Source organism: Lepus europaeus, chromosome 8 (assembly GCF_033115175.1).
Source record: "Lepus europaeus isolate LE1 chromosome 8, mLepTim1.pri, whole genome shotgun sequence".
Classification (NCBI taxonomy): Eukaryota; Metazoa; Chordata; class Mammalia; order Lagomorpha; family Leporidae; genus Lepus; species Lepus europaeus.
In genome coordinates, this window is record NC_084834.1 from 106,648,207 (window position 1) to 106,668,014 (window position 19,808).

The 19,808-nt window shown below is 41.9% G+C and overlaps 1 protein-coding gene across 6 annotated transcripts in view; it reads right to left on the reverse strand.

Moving 5' to 3' along the window:
- Positions 1-6,239: 6,239 nt before the first annotated feature.
- Positions 6,240-19,808, reverse strand: part of RUFY3 (RUN and FYVE domain containing 3) — a 91,871-nt gene continuing 78,302 nt past the window's right edge. For 3 of the 6 annotated variants that reach the window (XM_062198732.1, XM_062198733.1, XM_062198734.1), the window contains 6 exons: positions 16,986-17,105; positions 16,122-16,221; positions 14,122-14,186; positions 10,650-10,677; positions 9,895-9,963; positions 6,240-7,691 (listed from right to left, as the gene is read on the reverse strand). In XM_062198732.1, the coding sequence (XP_062054716.1) occupies positions 7,548-7,691; positions 9,895-9,963; positions 10,650-10,677; positions 14,122-14,186; positions 16,122-16,221; positions 16,986-17,105 (526 nt within the window). In that variant the 3' untranslated portion in view covers positions 6,240-7,547. Of the gene's footprint in view, positions 7,692-9,894; positions 9,964-10,649; positions 10,678-14,121; positions 14,187-16,121; positions 16,222-16,985; positions 19,607-19,808 lie in introns of those variants that run through there. The other 3 variants (XM_062198736.1, XM_062198738.1, XR_009866579.1) reach the window with 2 other exon arrangements.

A 19,808-nucleotide genomic window follows, 5' to 3' on the forward strand; every position in this document is an offset into this window, starting at 1 on the left:
TGTAAATCTCAAGGAACACATCTGCTGGGTTCTGTGGGAACAGCCGAGTGGATGTAGAATGTGGCTGTACCGGGTTACATTCTCAACCAGTAGTGAATGAAATTCCTGGGGCTCATCCTCACCGGTGTTTGGTAGTATCAGAGTTTTGTTTTTTAGCCATTCTGTTTAGTGTATAGTGACAATGCTGTTTTATCTATTTTAAACTTTTTATTTATTTGAGAGAGCACTCCTATCCATCGGTTCATTCCCCAACCTGGAACTCAGCTACCTCCTAGAGTTTGCATTAGCAGGAAGCTGGATTTACAGAGCCAGGCCTTGAGCCTAGATAACTCCAACGTGAGAGGCAGGCATACAGCAAAGCAGCATCTTTGACTGCTAGGTGAACTGCCAGCCCCAGATAGCTCATTGTTTAATTTTCAATTCCATAATTGTTAAGCATCTTCCTGTCCTTGTTTACCACCTGTGTATCATCTTCAGTGAGGTGGTTGCTCAGGTCTTTTGCCTCGTGTTTGTTTAGGTGGTTTTCTTACTGAGTTTTAGGAAGGGTTTTGGAAGATTGAGTATGTCTTAAGCCTTGATGATATGAAAATAAAGAATAATGGGTTCAGTTTAAAATTGTATGCGTTTTGTTTCGGAAGCACACTTTCAGAGCCAGAAGGGGTATATGGTGGACAGTGTCCCAGTGATCTTCACATCAGCCACTGTCTTCTCTCAGGCAGCCCAGCCGTCAGTTTCTGACATGAGTTTCTAATGGTTTTTAATATATATAAACACATACATAAAAGCAGATATTAATACATATTTTTCTTTTTAGATGTAAATTATAGTGTACTATGCATACAATTCTGTATTTTTTCCACTTAAACATCCAGAAGATCATTTTATATCAGTGTATATATTTATAAAATCTTTTTTTAATGATTGTATAATGTGGATCTATGTAATTTAGCCTGTCCATTTACTGATGAACACGTTCATTGTTTCCAAACTTTTACTACTATGATGCAGAAATGATTACCTTGTATAAACTTGTCATTTTGTAGATCCATAAATTTTTCTGTAGGATAAATGGTTAAGATTATGTGCACTTATAATTGATAATATAAAATTAAATCCTTATCTGAAGTTACTTCATAGCACCAGCAATGCAAATGCCCATTTCTCCGGGGCCTCACTGACATAGTAGTAGCGTATTAGCCAATCTATTTTTTCAAGGTGAAGAAAAATTTAAAAACAGTACTTCCTTAACTAGATAGTTTCTTTGTTTTAGAGCATTTGAGTTCTTTTTCTGTGCGTTGTATTCATATCTTACCAGTTTTTTTTATATTTATTTTTTATTTATGTGAAAGGCAGAGTTAACAGAGATGGTGAGACAGGTGTTCCATCCACTGGTACACTCCCAAAATGGCTGCAATGGCCAGGGCTGGGCCAGGCTGAAGCTGAGCCAGGAGCTTCTTTCAGGTCTCCCACTTGGGTGCAAGGGCTCAAACACTTGGGTCATCTTCTGCTGCCTTCCCAGGCACACTAGCAGGGAGTTGGATTGGAAGTGGAGCAGCTGGGCCAGGAACCAGAGCCCAAATGGTATGCCAGTGTCACAGGTAGAGGCTTGACTTGCTATGCCACGACACCGGGTCCCTCTTTTCTTTTATAAAAGCCCTTATTTTGGGAAATTTCAAATGTAACAAAAATAGAAGAGTAAACTGTCACTAGTGATTATCAGTTATGGTCAGTCTTGTTTCATCTAAAGTCCCCGTTTATTTAACTGTCATCAATTTAAAACCAGGTCCTAAAGAGCATTAAGTCATCTAAATATTTCAGTATGTCTCTAAAAAGGGCTTTTTAAAAAGCTATCTCTAAAATATTAATAATTTCTTGTCAAAATAACTGATTACCTGAAATGTCACTTCAAAAAATTGCTCTGAATCAGGATCCAAACAGTCCCCACACTACAGTTGGGTTCCATGCCTGTTTTTCCCTGTAACATCCTAGTGATAGCAGGTCCCAAGCATACAAGCAGAATGCCTTTACTCAGTCAACATTTTGCATTCTTTCTCACATACCAGTGGGCAGTCTCTTTTCTTTATTCCTATCAAAGTGAATTGGAGACATCTGTACTTGATTCTTAAGCTTGTCAGCACACAAAGGGACTCAAACTGTGTGTGAGGAAAAGGGAATGAAAAGGGAAGTTTATTTTGATGACAAAAATACAGAAATTGGTTTTTTCATAATATTTCCATAAACTTTTTGAAGACCCTTGTGCCTGTTTTTTCTAGAAGATAAGCATACAGTCACGTGAACAAATGTTAAGTCTGACATTTGATAAATCTTCATGTTTACGTCACCCAAATCCCTGGCAAGCTGGAGGATGTTTCTGTCATACCAGATTTCTTCCCTTCCTTTGCAGGGAACCACTGATAAGATTCTGTTCATCCTAGTTTAGTTTCACCTGCTCTAGAACTTGATCTAAACGGATTCATATAGTATGTAACCTTGTGTACCTTTCTTTGACAGCATATTTTAGATTCACCCATGTTGCAGCTTTGTTCACTGCTGAGTAGTATTCCATTGTATGAATATGCCACAGTTTAACCCATGACCTGTTAGGTGAACAACTGATGGACAATGGGCTGTTTCCAGGTTTTGCACTCATAAATAAAGTTTATGTGCTGTGAACATCTTGTGCAAGCCTTTTTGTGAACCTATGTTTATTTTCCTCTGGGTAGGTACTTGGGAGTGGAATATCTGGAGTTTTAAGATTGATATTTTAAATTTTACTAGAAGTTGACGTACTTTTCCCAGAGTGGTCATCCTGTTTTATGCTCCCACAGAGTCCAAGTCGTCCATATCCTTACCAGTGGTGCTCTGTCTGTAAGTTAGCTACAGTGTGTATAGTGGTACCTCATGTGTTTAATTTGCTTTTTCTGACAATTGATGTTCACAGGCCATTCAAATATCTTCTTTAATGAAATGAAGTTTCTGTTTTCTTGTTTTTCTTCATTAGATTTTCCCATCCACTTATTTGTCACTGACTTTAAGAAGTTGTACATTCCCTCCCATGATCTGCATTTTGCTATATTGGGTTTTGTCTTGGAACTTAGTCACTGAAGCCCTTTATGCTGCAATGAGCTCTAAATGCTTCCCCCTCACTTGTCCAGAAATTATTTTTTAAAGGTTTATTTATTTATTTATTTGAAAGAGTTAACAGAGAGGAGAAAGAGGGCTTCCATCCGCTGGTTCACTCCCCAACTGGCCACAACAACTGGAGCTGAGCCCATCCGAAGTCAGGAGCTTCTTTTGGGTCTCCCTCATGGGTGCAGGGGCCCAAGGACTCGGACCATTTTCTTCTGCTTTCCCAGGCCACGGCAGAGAGCTGGACTGGAAGTGGAGCAGCTGGGACTAGAACTGGGCCTATATGGGATGCTGGCACTGTAGGCAGCTGCTTTACCTGCTATGCCTCTGCGTTGGCCCCCAGAAATTTTTCAGTGGTTCAGTTCTTAAATCTCCCCTTTTATGGTTTCTGGGTTTTATGTCAGCTATAGGACATCTTGGGGAAATGATTCTTGGGACGTTATGTGGTGATGAGGTATGAAGGTGTTGTAAACAAGGCAGACTCTAGAATGTGGATGGGTTCAGGGAAGGTCATAGAAATTGCCAAAGTGCACTTAAAAAGCCCACAAACAACTTCACAAGAATATAAAAAAAAAACAACTTGTGATCCCAAAATATACCTGCTTCTAACTGAAATAAAGCTCTCAACCTCCTGCCACTTCATAGAAAGTGGCCAGCATTTGGGAATAAGGACCCAGAGCCAGGGAGACTCAAGTCCCAGTTTCTGATAGGCTGGATGTAATTCCGCTGTCCCTGGCTCTGTAGGAAGACGAATTGGGGAGTACAAGTAGTGGTATTCTTTCTAACCTGCTCTAACATAAGAGTTTTTGAGACAGGCCTTATAGTTGAGTCTGAGTTGACCGTGGGTCAGCTGTACTTCCTGGAGGCTCGCACAGGTGGTTCCTTCTGCCTGCCCACTGGAGGTCTGAGGTACTGTGCTTAGCTGCAGCAGTGCTTGCTGGTTCTATTTCTAAACAAATTTCACACTAAAGATAGTACATTGTCTGAAAAACGTTTGTTCTCTTTTATCCTAGGAATAGAAACTGTGCTTATCAGATACTTGGTTTCTGACTTACAATGAATGTCGTGCTTACACAAATCTTTACCCAAAAGTAGTGAGGTCACATCAGCCTGGCCTTGGGAGTGTTGAGAACAGGGCTCTAGAATGTTTATGAAGAAACTGCATGGATTTCAAAATGTTCTGCACCAAAATAAACCACTTTAAAATTTTTCCATTTTACTTTATTTTATAGATGTGAGAGGCAAACAGAGAGGGCTCTCTACTGGTTCACTCCCCTAACACCCACAATGGCTGGGAGCTGGGAACTCAATCCAGGTCTCTCAGGCAGGTAGCAGGAGCCCACCTGAACCATCACTGCTGTCTCCCAGGGTCTGCATTGGCAGGTAGCTGGGTCAGGAGCAGAGCTGGGTTTTGAAACCAAGTACTCCAGTGTAAGATGCAGGCATTTTAACTGCTAGGCTAAATGCCCACTCCCATGAACTAAGTACATTCATAAAATAGGGGACCTCAACAGTTGACAACTCTAAGCCAGCAAATGTCTAAGAATCATTACAGTTTGACCTGGGAGAACATATGGGGACTTAAATTAGGCTAAGTTGTTTGAAGGAAAATTTAACTCACATAAGGCCACTTGCTTTCTGAAGTATAATTCTTTAAAAAAGAGGGCCTACAGCTGAAATGAGGCTGCAGTGGACGCTGGTCCTGAGAGCAGCTTCAGAATCATGAGGCTAGAGTCCTTTCACGAAATAGTTAAACCCTTTTAAGAGCTCCACCATACTTTTTATGTAAGATTTATTTATTTATTTATTTTTTCACAGGCAGAGTGGATAGTGAGAGAGAGAGACAGAGAGAAAGGTCTTCCTTTTTGCTGTTGGTTCACCCTCCAATCGCCGCTGCGGCTGGCGCATTCCGCTGATCCGAAGCCAGGAGCCAGGTGCTTCTCCTGGTCTCCCACGTGGGTGCAGGGCCCAAGCACTTGGGCCATCCTCCACTGCCTTCCCGGGCCATAGCAGAGAGCTGGCCTGGAAGAGGGGCAACCAGGATAGAATCTGGCGCCCCAACCAGGACTAGAACCCGGTGTGCCGGCAACGTAAGGCGGAGGATTAGCCTGTTAAGCCACGGCACCGGCCTATGTAAGATTTATTTGAAAGAGTTACAGAGAGAAGTAGAGAGAGAGGTCTTCCATTCACTGGTTCACACCTCAGATGGCTGCAACGAGCTGAGTCTATCCGAAGCCAGGAGCCAGGAGTTTTTTCAGGGTCCCTGAAGATGGCACTTGGACCATCTTCTACTGTTTTTCCTAGGCCATAACAGAGAGCTGGATTGGAAGAGGAGCAGCCAGTGCCCAAATGGGATGCTGGCACTGCAGGCAGCAGCTTTACCCGCTATGCCATATACTTTACTTGTGGTGCTGTTGTGAATGGTGGAGAATAAAATTTTTACAGGAAATCATAGGGATATATTATTAAGTCAAGGTATTCATGACTTGGTCCTTTTTGGGGGAAGGTTACACTAATAAGCAGAGTGCTTTGTTTATAGACATGTTAAAAGCTGTGTAAACAGCTATGTGCACGTCTAAGTAAAATCTCCAGTGACTACTTACTCCTCCTTACAACCTCTGTTATGGAGTTGCCCTTTCCCATTTCATTCAGAACGAAAAGGCATAATCCTCATTTTCACCACTTCTGTCCCAATATATGTGGCACATAAGGAGTGCTGGCTCATGTAGGTGGTCAGATAAGGAGCATGAAAACTGACAAAAAATTATTTATGAGGGAAAAAAAAAATCAGTGGCAAAGGAGTTGTGGCACAGGTTGGGGATGGCTGCATTCCATATCAGAGTGCCTGGGATCAAGTTCTGCTTTTGCTTCTGATCCAGTTTCCTGCTAATGTGCACTATAGAAGCAGAAGATAGTGGCTCTAGGAAATGGGTCGCTGATACCCACGTGGAAGACCCAGATGGAGTTCCTGGTTCCTGGCTTCAGCCTGGTCCAGTTCTGGCTATTGTGGGCATTTGTGGAGTAAACCAGTAATGAAGATCTCTTTCTGTCTCTGTCACTTTGCCTTTCAAATAGAAATAATTAACAAACTAAAAAACAAAACAAAAAACTCATCTAGAATCATTAGATTTTATTTTCCTTAGTATTCAAACTCCAGCTTGGCCAAGTAACAGGCAAGACTTCTAGAATAATAACCCTTTCCCAGGCTGTAACCCATGCTAGCAGACAGAATTTATCAAATAACACAGTGCCAGGATGTTTCCACCCCAGAATTCTAAACCAGTCACGGAATCATTTCTTCTCAGGTACTAATTAGAATCAAACAATCTAGACACATGTAACGTAATCAAAACAGTATATACCATGTCTTTCCTTCCCTTGTTGAATGTGCTTCCCTCTCTCCCCACAAAGGGTTTAAGAGATGTTTGAGATCTGTCCTTTCTCAGAAGCCCATCTACCAGCTCTGGAACAGCATAAGGAATTCCTTATTTAAAAGAAACAATTTAATAAATATTGAGCTAAATGTTGTCAGCAACCAACTAAATTAGCTTGCTTTACTTTTCAATGACTTAGCTTTTATTTAATCAATACTTCGTACGTGCAAAAGGTAAACCCTACCTATAACACTCCTTAAAGTTTCCACCATGACTTGGAGAGAAGGGAGGGTTGGGGACCAGAGCCAGCTTGTTTTGTGGTAGAAAGAGTCTGAAAAGGACATGTTATTTTGAAGTCAGTAAGTGGAAAAATCAGCAATGCTCATTCTTGCTGTGATGATGAGACACTTGAAGGCCAAGACCAGGAAATGCTGGCCCTCAAATTCTAATATATTAGATTGTTGCCATTACATTCAGAATTTATATTACACTTTAATTTCTTTTCCCTGAGTCTGGGTTCACAGTTTGGAAGATATACTTTAAAGAGGTAGTTAGTGGGGGTGAAGAGGAAAGCAGTGCTTATGTCTAGTAGCACCTGGGAAAGTAGGTAACACCAATCATTTGGATCTCAATTAACATTAACCTTTCCCTCTTGGATCTGCAAGTATAATAGAGGGAGACGATAATTTTCCTTTTTATTGTAATCTGTTTGGACTTTCCTATTACACCCCCCTCCCGATAATATTATCACTATAAAAAATAAATAGCCCTCCCCAAATGTGCTATCAAATAAACCCTTCAAAGTGGGTTTGTTTAGATTTAGAAGAGAAAGGCTCAACTGAGTCACTTTTATTTGTACAGTTATTACGGGAAATTTCTAGCACCTCCACTGCTGCTGCCTTTTCTCCCTAGACCTGGTTTACTTACATCATTCCTATCAACTCTAGTTGATCCTCAGGACTGAGCTGGAGGAGAGCCTGACACCTAACACAGGCAGAGAATGGCCCTGAGTGGACATTCTGGTCCAGGTTGTGGCCTCCAGTCTTACGACGGGCTGGTGGAATATTGCTGCATCAGCAGCTTGTGACAGGGATTGCAAACTCGCTCAGGCTTGATACTGGATGGCAGAGGCAGTTCCTTTGTTGAACAGGCATTGCAGAAGGTTCCTTTGCAGTTCTTGCACACATTCTATAAGAGGAGGAGGAGGAGGAGATGGTTAGGTGGGAAGTACAAGAGCAGCAAGGCAGGATGTGTGGGCTATAAAGGCCAACCCTGGTAGATGCTCAATGCCTACTTAAGCACTGACCGAATGTCTGCTGTGTACCTGACCACACAGACCCAGTCTACAAGCTCAGTCTAATTCTTAGGTTGAATGAACAGAGGGAGCAGTGCCAACAAAATCGAAAGAACAGGTACTACACAAATTATTCACCTTTGAAATACATTTCATACTTTTGCTTCTATTTACTCTCAGATGGGTTAATTTTTTTTAAGATTTATTTTATTTGAAAGGCAGAGTTACAGAAAGACAAGAGATGGAGATCTTCCATCTGCTGGTTCACTCCCCAGGTGGCCTCAATGGCTGGGCTGGGCCAAGCCAGAGCCAGGAGGCTCTTCCAGGTCTCATACGTGGGTGCAGGAGCCCAAGTACTTGGGCCATCCTCTGCTGCTTTCTTCGTTGCATTAGTAGGGAGCTGGAATGGAGGTGGAGCAGTCAGGACTTGAACCGGGCAGATGGTCTAATTCTAAAATGAGTTTTCAAGTATCTAAGCATACTCCAAATGACACAATGACCTTGCAGTAGATTGGGTGGACAGGCTAGGATGAAAAGATTTGCTGACTACGAACTGAAACTGTAATTCTTAATACACTGTCCTTTCCTATGATGCTCTGTAAGCATATCTTTTGGGATATCAGTGAAGTTGGAACATGGCTTCTTGCATCCTTTTAGGGAAAGTGGTCTCTTTAGAGAGTGGGTGGGTCACTGGGTTGTGTGACTGGTAAAGTTCTTTGGTGCCTGCAGAGCCCCATGGTCTTAAATGCTTCCAATCTAGCTCCCTGCCGGGAAAGCAGCAGCAGATGGCCCAAATGCTTGGACCTTTGCCACCCAAGTGTGAGACCTGGATGGAGATCCGAGTTCCTGGCTTCACCCTGGCCTAGCCCTGGCCATTGCACAGAAGTGTGCTCTCTCTTTCTCTGTGTCTCTACCTTTCACATATATTACATAAATCTTAAAAAAAAAAAAAAAAAACCGCTGTGAGTAATTTCCCCTGTGAAATGCTACTTTCATCGCAAACAATGCCTCTTCCCGAGGGCACGGTGGATCACTTACCTGAGAGCCTGAGAAGAATTTCGATCCGACATGCTCAAGTTACTTTGTATGGCTTCGCAGCCAGAAGCCAGACTTTACTTAGCAGTTTCTTCTATTTTGAGACATATTTCTACAACTGCAACTTCCAATTCTATAAAGGCGGTTCCTCTGCCATCTGATTGTGTGACTCTAAGATGAAGTCACATTCCAGTTTTGTTCATTAAAATGCAGCATGATCACAAATGGTAGTGTGCAGGTTATAATCCTGACCTGGGTGTGTCTCCTGTATCTCGTCAAGCACTTGCTTCCTAAATTCACTGTAAGAACACTTCTAGAGTGTCTACCACGAGCGCGCGCTGCACCAGATGCTGGGGAGACACTGTGAGGAGCCACAGTTCCAGCAGGACATGGAAGGACACTCGTGCTCTCAACACTTCCTTCACTCGGCCTGCTCTAGGGAGACAAACTAGGGAGGTGCTGAGGCAGAGATCCCGGTGCACCCGTGGAGGGGGGACAGTGAGGAGACAGTGGGGGGGGGGAGCGGGGAGAGCTCCTTTCCCAAGTTCTGAGCAGGACGAGTATTAGAGGCAGACTGGACTTCCGAGCCAAAGTCGGGCTGAAATCCAGACTTCACCACTTAACGACGTGAGTAGCTCTGGGAAATGCGCTTAATGTCTCTGAGTCCAAGGTTCTTCATCTTTAAAAGATGGCACACAGGACACAGGATGTACAAGACCAGGACACAGTCTATTTTTTCTTTTCTCCTCTTTCCCCAGCACATGGAGCAGCACATTCTACACAGGCATCCACAGATATCTTATTTACTCATAAATTTCTATTTGCTTATTTGTTCTAAATTATGTATACAGTTTTTGAAACTAATTTTAATGGGAATTTACTGACATGACTTGCCAGGACTGAGAAAGAACAGGTACTCCACAACATCCCCTCTGCTTCCCCATCCTTGGCTCTGGAGAGGGCACTCTGCACTGCACACGTTGTGGTCCCTGGTACACAGTCCCTAGTGGGCCTGGGAAGGGGCAGGCAGTACAGTGGCGTGCCCAGTGAGGAACCCGTTACCTTTGTGAGGCTGCCGCCTTCCTGGCACAGCTGACACACCCAGGGCTTCTCTGAGAGCAGCAGCAGATCCTAAACCACAGAATGAGGCAGTTAGTTTATTTCAGTGTCAAAAAACATGAATGCTTTCAGAGTATGCAGTTTTTGGCCATAAAATTTATATAACCACACTACAGACTACCTGGAAATGACACCCCCATAGGCTTAAACTTTCTTTGACAGGATCATCAGAGATGTGTCAAGGTGGGCGGTCTGTATCTGATTCTTATTTAGTGGTCCCATTCCTGTTATCTCACTCTACCATGAATTGAGAGAAGGCATCATTTTATCTCCCAATAGATCTGTGACTCAGACACAGTAGCATGTATAGTCTTTCTCTGGGACTGTCACATGCTGTTACATTCACAAATATTTTACAGCCATTTGTGTTAGTTTATTTCTGTGATCAAGAAGTGTATTCGTCTCCATTTTATGTAAAAGACTAAAGGACAGGGAAGTAAGCTGAGCTTTCCTGGCCTCCAGAGGTTATTTCAAGTCAGAAGTAAGCACTGCTGTGTACTTAGCAAATGGCTTAAAGCCGAGCTGCTGCCTGTGAGAGCTTCAGGCAGTCCACTGTTAGGGCCATGCTGTTAAAAGGATGGTACGCAGAGGCCTGTCCTCATTCACCTTCCTCCCATGCTACCGTGTTCACTGGCTAGACGTGGTACAATCAACTTCATAATTTCTACAAAGTATTTTAAAACATGAGGCTCAGTTACCTGTTCATTGGTAGGGTGGGACTGCAGCCTAGAACGGAGGGAGAATACAAAGAGTTAAGGAACAGCAATTTACTGTATTTCCACTGATACCACCTCAAAAGCTCAGAAGACAGTCTGTCAAGCAACACTGCAGTTCTTTTACATAGCTGTAGCTGGGAACAACATAAATATTAACTGTAACCTCTTAAGGTTTTAGAAATTTTGGTTAAATCTATTACTAGTTTCTGACCCTTCACCTATATTATGGTTACATTTAAAAACTAGATTTGGAGTTATAGTTTATGCTTCTTTATTAAAAGCAACAGCATTCATGGCCAGTACATAAAGCTTCAAAGTCCCACTGCCATGTATTTTAGTAGTTTTTTTCCCCATCAGATATTGTATTAGTTTCTTCACTCAAATGAGATGGTCACATGAACAGCCATTCAGACTGACTATTTATGAGACTAAGCTGAGTGAACTCCTGTTATCCCAACTTGGACTGGAAGCCACACAAGCAGACAAGCCAAGTCTCTGGGTTCTAGGGGAAATGTACCCAAGACTACACTGGTGCCTGTTCTCTCAGCTGAGTGGCAGTGTGACCCCCCAGACATATGCCAGTGTTCCTTGGACCACAAGCCTAGCAAGCCTGGTGTGTCTGACGATGGCAGTTTTGGCTGCACTGGGTCCTTAAAGTTGCTACCAAGGAGTGCAGAGACAAAGGACTTAAACCAGAGCACCAACGTGGTGTGTCCTCTTGCCTGTCTCTGCCCGTTTTCTCATCTATAAAGTAGGAATTATACTCAAGTAATGAGAACTAAATGTATTAAGGAGAAAATGAAGGTAAAACCTATGTTCCAAGCCTCAGAGCACACCACGGATACTAGGAAGAACTCTCAAATTCCTAGGGTCTAAATCAGAACTTCACATTTAACAGACATTCCTGATTGCTCAGGTCAAGATTTGATTTGAGTGTGGAACAAGGCTGACTCTGAAAGACACCTGGAAGCCCCAGTTAATTTTGCAGTCCTATTTAATTTATTTATTTCAAGGAAATTTTACAGTCTTTCTAGTTCTCTTTCCTGCGTCCACGCTGATCTCTGAGGGACTCGTGCTGGATTAAACCATGCTCTCTGAGAGAAAATTAAAGACTCCGGCGTCACCCTGGCCTTGGCAGCGGGGAAGGGTATTTTAAGGCAGAGCCCCTACACAAGCTGCTACCTGGCTGGGCTGTGTCACTTCTCTTCTCCAGCAGCTCCTGTCACTGCAGATGACATACTACCTCACTTTTTTTTTTTTTAAGTTTTCACTCATTTGAGAGGCATACATGCACAGAGACAGACAGAGAAAACTCCAATCCACTGGTTCTCTCTCCCAAACACAAATGCCCGCAATGCTGCAGCTGGGTCAAGGTGGAAGCACCAGGAGCTGGGAAAGCAATGCAAGTCTCCCCGAGAGGTGGCAGGAACCCAATTACTTGAACCATCAACTGCTGCCTCCTATGGCCTGCAGTAGCAAGAAGTTGGGAGTCAGGAGCTAGAGCTGGCCATTAAATCCAGCACTCTGATCTGGCACACAGCTTCTTAGCTGCTAGACCAAAGAACACCCCTACCTCATTCTCCAGGCATCAAAGCCTAGAGACAGTGACTCAACAAGGACAGTGTATGGTTCTCTCACAACACCTCGATGGCATCTTTCCTTATCACTAAACTCTTCTCCTTCCTTTGAAAATACATTTGAATAGCAGTTTTATGTTCACAGCAACACTGAGTAGAAAGTGCAGAGATCCCCCTCTCCTCCTGCCTCTGCAGGTTCTCCCATTATCAACACCCTGCACCACAGCGGTACATTTGTTACAACTGATGAGGACACACTGATAGGGCATATCACCTGGAGTCCATTGTTTACATCAGGAGTCACTCTTGCTGCTGGACAAGTTTGCTGGGTTTGGACAAGTGTGTGGATGACCTGGCTCTGCCGCTATTACAGTTTGACATAGGACAGTGCCACTGTCCTAAAACCCTTTGAGGGGGCTGGCGCTGTGGCACAGCAGGTTAACGCCCTGGCCTGAAGTGCAAGCATCCCATACGGGTGCCGGTTCAAGACCAGGCTGCTCCACTTCCGATCCTGGGAAAGCAGTAGAAGATGGCCCAAGCCCTTGGGCCCCTGCACCCGCGTGGGAGACCCGGAAGAAGCTCCTGGCTCCTGGTTTTGGATTGGCACAGCTCTGGCCATTGCAGCCAATTGGGGAGTGAACCAGCAGATGGAAGACCTCTTTTTCTCTCTGCCTCTCCTCTCTCTGTGTAACTCTGACTTTCAAATAAATAAAAAAATCTTAAAAAAAAAAAGAGTTCTGCCTTCTCATCCCTCCCCCTAACCCCTATCAACCACTGATTTTTTTTTTTTTCTTTATTCTCTCCATGGCCTTTTCTAGAATATCATATAGCTGGATAGCCTTCATTTGTTTATTTTCACCTACTTGAAAGGCAAAGTGACACAGAGAGAGACAAAGAGAGGCACCTTCCATCTGTTGGTTCACGCCCTCATAACATGGGCCGGGCCAGGCTGAAGCCAGGAACCTAGAACTCCACCTAGGTCTCCCATGTGGGTTGCAAGGGCCCAAGCACCTGAGCCATCATCTGCTGCCTCCCAGAATGCATTATCAGGACACTGCATCGGCACTGGCACTCCGATAGAAGATGCGGGTGTCCTACTGTGTCACAATGGCCTCCAGAGATATCCTTAATTTTTTAATGCAGTGGCATTATGGAGTACTTTTATTTCTAACTTTCAAAGATAGTGTTTCAAAGAAGTCAGCTTCCTTGAAACAATCATATGTTCTTCATAGCGAGCCAGTTAGATGAAGAATTATGAAAAAGTAATGAAGTTATTTAGTTTGATCCCCTTACAGGGGAGGGGAACTTCTGGCCATGAGCTGTATAAAACCTGAAATCATTTGGCGCGGTCCTGCCAAGCCAACCACAGGCAGACCCAAAATTCAACGTAGCTACAGCAGGCTCATTTTTAAGTTGATCATTTTGTATGGCCTGTGAAAGACGTAAATATCTAGCTGGCCCCTGGCAGAAACAAGGTTCCCTACTCCTGACAGGGAAATGAGGATTGTTCCTGGGAACCTGGCACACAGTGGAAACAGTCACAGTCATTCATGGGCCTGAGAAAAGCCATGACTCGTAAAGATGAGGAAGACTGTTCTAAGTGGTAATTTGAGTTTGGGGATTAAGCAGGCCAGAATTCAGAGGGCAGCTGGATTATTCTGCTTTCTTCTGAAGTGGCCTAATGGGTCTGATTTAATAGTATGTGATCACTGGTTATTTATTCACTTCTTCTTCAAAATGTCTTTCTGGCATATGACTATTACAAGTCAGTGCCTGGTCTTTGTCGATGCCAACGTATATCAAAAGCGTCCTCATTCCCGCTTCCCCCAAATAACTTCATGTATCTTAGTTAATAGTAATACTCGATTAACAAACACCTGCAGTTTTCTTCCAGGGGCTTTTTTAGTTTAACATTTTCCTCTTGATTTTTGTGCTTCCCATCCTGTCAAAAAAAAAGACACAAAAAAACAAAAATAAAAACTCAGCTTATTAAGTATTCAGATGCCAAATGATGATATTGCAATTTTCTTCTGCAATCCCCAAATTCGGTGAAGCTAAGTAGCTTTTTAATTGGGAAAGGGATCTGACTTTCAAGCACATTTCCTCCTTCTCTTCTCTAAAAAGCTTCTTAATTTTTGGATAGTGTTTGCAACAAATGACATTATTTTTTAATTCCTGAGATTCAAATAAAATCCAGAATGTATTCTATTTACTTATAAAGTAGGCTCAAGATTTCAGTTACTTCTTAGGAGAAATATAATTTTATTCTTCCTGACTTAGCTCTGAAAAAACCAAGTGGTCATCTCCAGCAGACGGTGTGATCCTCTGGACACTCGATCGAGCAGGAGCCTGGCTACCAAGACAACTTCCACAACCGCCACCACTCAAAGGTCTACTCTCAAGTTCCAAACTGTATTTCTCCCAATGCTCTGAAGCCCTGCCTGGACAGTTTTTAGAAACAAATTCTTTTTAAAAACAGATTTATTTACTTATTTATTTGAAAGGCAGAGTCACAGAGAGAGAGGAAGAGACACAGAGATAACTTCCAACAGCTGGTTCACTCCCCAAATGGCTGCAACAGCCAGGGCTGAGCCACGCAGAAGCCAGGAACAAATCAACTCCATCCTGGTTTCCATGTGAATGGCAGGGGCCTACACACTTGGGCCACAGTCTGCTGCTTTCCCAGGTGCATCAGCAGGGAGTTAGATTGGAAACAGAGCAGCCAGGTCTTGAACCCAGGTTCATATGATGCCACTGTTGCAGATGGCAGCTTAACCCTTTGTACCACAATGCTGACCCTGGGATAGATTTTTGCACACTCTCCTCGCCTGCCTTGAACCATTGCTATCTGCTTCCAAATGTGGAAACTCGAGTTTCTAGGAAGGGAGGTCAGTGTAATTTACCCTCCTGGAAACCCCACTGCAAGGCAATTGAGAATTGAGAAACCTAATGTCCATTGGAAGAAGAGTAACAAAGGCTATGATTTTAAAGAAATCTCTGTATACCCTTTAGATTTTATGCTTGGTTCTTTGCACATTTTGTTAGTAACAGATACTGCATTTTCCATTCTTTTCTACTTTCTAGCTCAAAAAGCAGCAGCTCACTCTATAAATTCTAAATAGGAGGCATGTAAATTTGCCTTGCTTTGTTTGATACGGTATGTACATAAGGGAGGCAATTTTGTCCCTGCAGTTTGTCTTTGATGGCAAAAGTATGTCACACTTTTCTGGTTTCATTATTTGAAGAGGTTGGCTCCTGGCGATGATCAGACCTGATTTTAGTTCACTCATCACTGTAGGTGCTGGAAGCCTTGCCTTCCAAAGCCGTTCTGTAGAAATTTCCACTTGTGCACTTTAAGCTACTCCACATTAATTATTCTCCCTTTCCCAGGACTAAGTTCCCTCTCTTTCTACCTATTCCCAAGAGGAGATTCGGAGTATACTCAGACTGAAATCCTCATGATTTTGAAGACAGTATACACAGAAACAAACCCACATTTAAGACATTGTGTTAAAGTGGAATTCAGGGCTGAAGAGGGGTTATTATACCATATTATTAAAAATATTAGCAGATAACCAAGAAAACACATATTTTTGTTAAGATAGCACAATAATCTTTGTTTTAAAACTTAAAAGGAAAAGAGAGTCACTGAAAATGATGTCTGTAAAAATCCACCTTTCCAAATGAAGTCAAGTTGGCGAATGTGCTAAAGGCAGACCCAGAATCAAGCTTTCCTCTGTTCACTCCATCCCTAAGTTTGCTGTGCACATCCTCCAGGAATGTGCACAGTGAATCTCCAAAGAAACCCAATAGGCCCATCAAGGTAGCCTTCAACACTGAACTAAACTTCAGTAAACAAAGGAATAACAGATATTACCATCTTGGGTTCTAGCTTTTGGGAAGCCCTTCCCAGGATGCTCCTGTTGTTCTGTAACCGTCTTTCTCTTTCCTGTTTTAGTTCCAACTCAAGCTGGTTCCTGGGATGGGTGGGAGAGGAAAGGAATGAAAAACTTAGATTTCTACATTCACATTGTCTAAAGAATGCTGAACTCTGGTCTTCAATTTAAAATTTTCAGTACATACAGTAGTTAAGTTTCAATACAGTTCCATTTCATATTACTTAGCTGGTTTCTTTATAGCTATCTATCCAATCCTCACTCACACCCTCATAACCACTAGTGTTCCTTCTAGTTCTCTTCTTTATATCCAACAAAGCACTACCTATGTTTGAAGTCAGTGGCTTCAGCATAGAGTGAGTCTCATTTGAGAGAGAATACAGAGTAGTTAAGGGCTTATAGTCAGAGAGACAGGCTTTAAAATGATCATGTTGCCATTAAATACCTGTGTGAATGGGATACACTTAACCCCTCTAAGGTTTAATTTCACCTGAAAGCAGAGCAATAATATTGCCTGCTAAGAGGGGTAGACGTGTAAGGAGAGATTGCATGTGAGGTGTTTGTAAACTGCCTGGCACATAGAATTCAGTAAATATTAACTTTTATTATTAGGATTATGTTGGCCATTAATTACTATTTATCCAGGACCACGGGCTCTAATCTCCTGAAGGATGTTGACAGGATTTGGGGAATACCAAAGCTTCCTCAATTCCAACTCCAGAGGAAGGACATTGAAAAGCCAGAGCTGAGATGTCTGAAGGCCATGAGCGCCCCCTTCCTTCTCCTCCTGTCTGGCCCTGGATTACCCATGACCACCCTGCCAGTTCAAGCTGCCCTCTCTTCACCGCTGCCTGGTGAGCTCCTCCACTTCCAGCTGCAGACTGTTGATCTTGTCTCCAAAGTCCTGTTTGAAGAGCCGGTTGTCCAACTCAGCAGACTGGCGGCCTCGCTCAGCCTGGCGCAATCTGGATGTGAGCCACATGAACTTGTGATAAAAAACAAAACCATGGTGGGGAGGAAGACCAAGTTCACAACACAAAATAAAATAACCCAACAAAGACGGCATGGACAGAGAGGAAAAAAACTGCGAAGACACAGGGGAAGAAATTAAGGGGGCAGAAAAGATGGTAAAGGAACAAATTCTAAAGAAACACAAGATGATGGTGAACCAGGCAGAGGAAAAGCTGATTTTGCACTTTTTTTTATTCTAATACTACAGTTTACAGCCATTAGATGATAAACATTAAAACAACACTTTTTAGAAAATTCATATCCAAAGCCAACCTCAAATACACAGCAATTCAGTTAAATCCACTTGCTTGTTTGTTCTTATTTCCTAATAGATCTAGTACTTTATATTTCTGTTTTACACACATAACTGGAACTTGCAAATGGGCAACTACCTTATATGTGGAACTGTAACGTTAATTTTTCTGGTCCTTTCCCCAAACCTTGTACATTATTAGCTCATGGGACATTCTACATCAACCCTTCTCCAGGCTCTGGGTTACTGTATAGTAAAAGCCTTTGTCAAGAATTTGGTTCTCTCTCCTACTTCATTCCTGCCTAGTGGTGTGTGACTAACGGCCTCGGCACTGGGCCTGAATAAGACTCATGAACATGTTCTTGAGAAGATTCTGACGGACATTTTCTCCTAAGAATCTTTATAAATTTGCACCTATGAAGAATTATGTTTTACAAGGTAAAAAATTGGGGGCTTTATATAATAGTATTTAGAAGCATGCTATGTGCAGTCTTTAAGTAGTTTGATCATTCCTTCCAAATGCTTATTAAAAAGGCTATCACAAAAGGTTGCTGAAGATGAGAACAAAGTAGGAGCTGCATTTATAAAGGTGCAAAATTATAAGAACTAAAATAAGTTCAAGAGCACAGGATCTTCCACGTAGCTGATCTAAACATATGTTCTTTGACTTGATTTTGATTCAAATCTTTGCAAGAATCTACGAATGCACCCAGGGAATCTACTGCACTCCTTTAATTATGGTTTTGCCAAGAAGAAGCTAAGGAATTTGAAAAGCTGGAAACAAAGGAGTTGTCTTTGTCTTCACCTAAGCAGCTGAAATGCCGCAAAGTGTATCAGAATGGGGAACAAAAGGGAAAAAGGAACCCAGAAAACTATGCCAAGATCTTTTGAAGGAATGAAGGCTTATGTGAAGCCTGTACTCCAAATCAAAAGCCATTAGAAGAAAAAAAAATCAAAATACTTATAGGGCTATTTACAACATAAGAGCTAAAAGGGTTAGATCTGTGATCACTTAGAAAAAAAGCCCTGCTAATATTGCTTGTGGATATCTACTGGGAATGTTTATTTGCTACTAACAAAGAATATAAGTTTATCATTTATCTATTTCCTTTTCTGAAATTTTTTTTAATAATTAAATTATTAGTTTCCCAGAACCTTTAACAAATCCCCATCTGCACAAAAACTCATAAGTAAAACATTGCTGGGAAAGGAATGGCAGGGAGAAAATAATCACTTATATCTATGTCTTTTTACTCTAGTAAGAAAAGCAGGATAGTTTTGAAAAATGTGTAGTGCTTATAATTTTTTTACAGGAGAGAACATTTTCATTAAAATTTTTCTCTCTGAGTTATCTAAATAGAAAGTGGAATTGCAACAAAATGGCAGAGGTAGAAGATGGCAAATATTAGGAGGGTTTTCCCAAGCTTCCACATTATGTTATCATAAGTTACCTAATTCCTAACTGTATCTCTATGTACTTTAAAGAAATCTAAGGATGCTTTTTTTTTGCTTTTTTTTTTTTTTCACCCAAAGTCACTAAGGCAAAAAAATTGCAAGCAATCTTGGTTATTGAGAGTAGAACTGTAGGGAAATACTTTAGTTCTTATCCCTGGGCCTGGGGACAAAATCTATACAACAAAATTGAAAAGGGGCCATGGCATAACAGACACAGAACTACTTTGGAAGAGTCCAGGTTCACACGCTAGTCACCTCTAGTTCATTACACAGCAATGGCAGAACAGGCTTGCGGACACACACACGAACAATGCACCAAGAATCTGACATTATCAAGGACTGGGCTGTGAAGGCATCCTTAATATATGTACAGTACTCCAATTCCCTAGGCTTCTGTTTTAATGGTGTTTTAGTTATTGGTCAACTCATAATTAATTTCTCAAAGTTTTATTTGGCATTTAATTAGGAACCTATACCAAATTGTCTAACTCTGGGCAGAAAATAAAAAAAATTCAACCTATATGTCCAATTATTTTTTTAAAGTCCAACAAATTCAAAGTCAACTTTTGGTGATATTTTCTATAGGGTCAGAATTTAAACATAATAACTTTCTGATTTCTTCCTTTTACAACTGTTGTGAAAACAGACTTCTGAGGTGACCAACTGCAAAACGCCTAATGATGTTTTGGAATCAGTTTATTTGCTGCACTATTTAAGGTCTTTGCCTGTTTCACCAAATCCTTTTCACTAAATAAAATAAAAATGAAAAACAGAGCGAAAGGGGAATGAGAAAACAGATAAATAGGAAACACAAAAATAGCAAGAGAGTAAGTCAGCTTAATATTCAAAGAGATGTCATTATTTTAGTTCTATCTGCTTTAAATGACAAGTCAAAAAAACACTGAAAAGTAATTTATACATTTCAAAAGCACAATTAATGAACATGAAA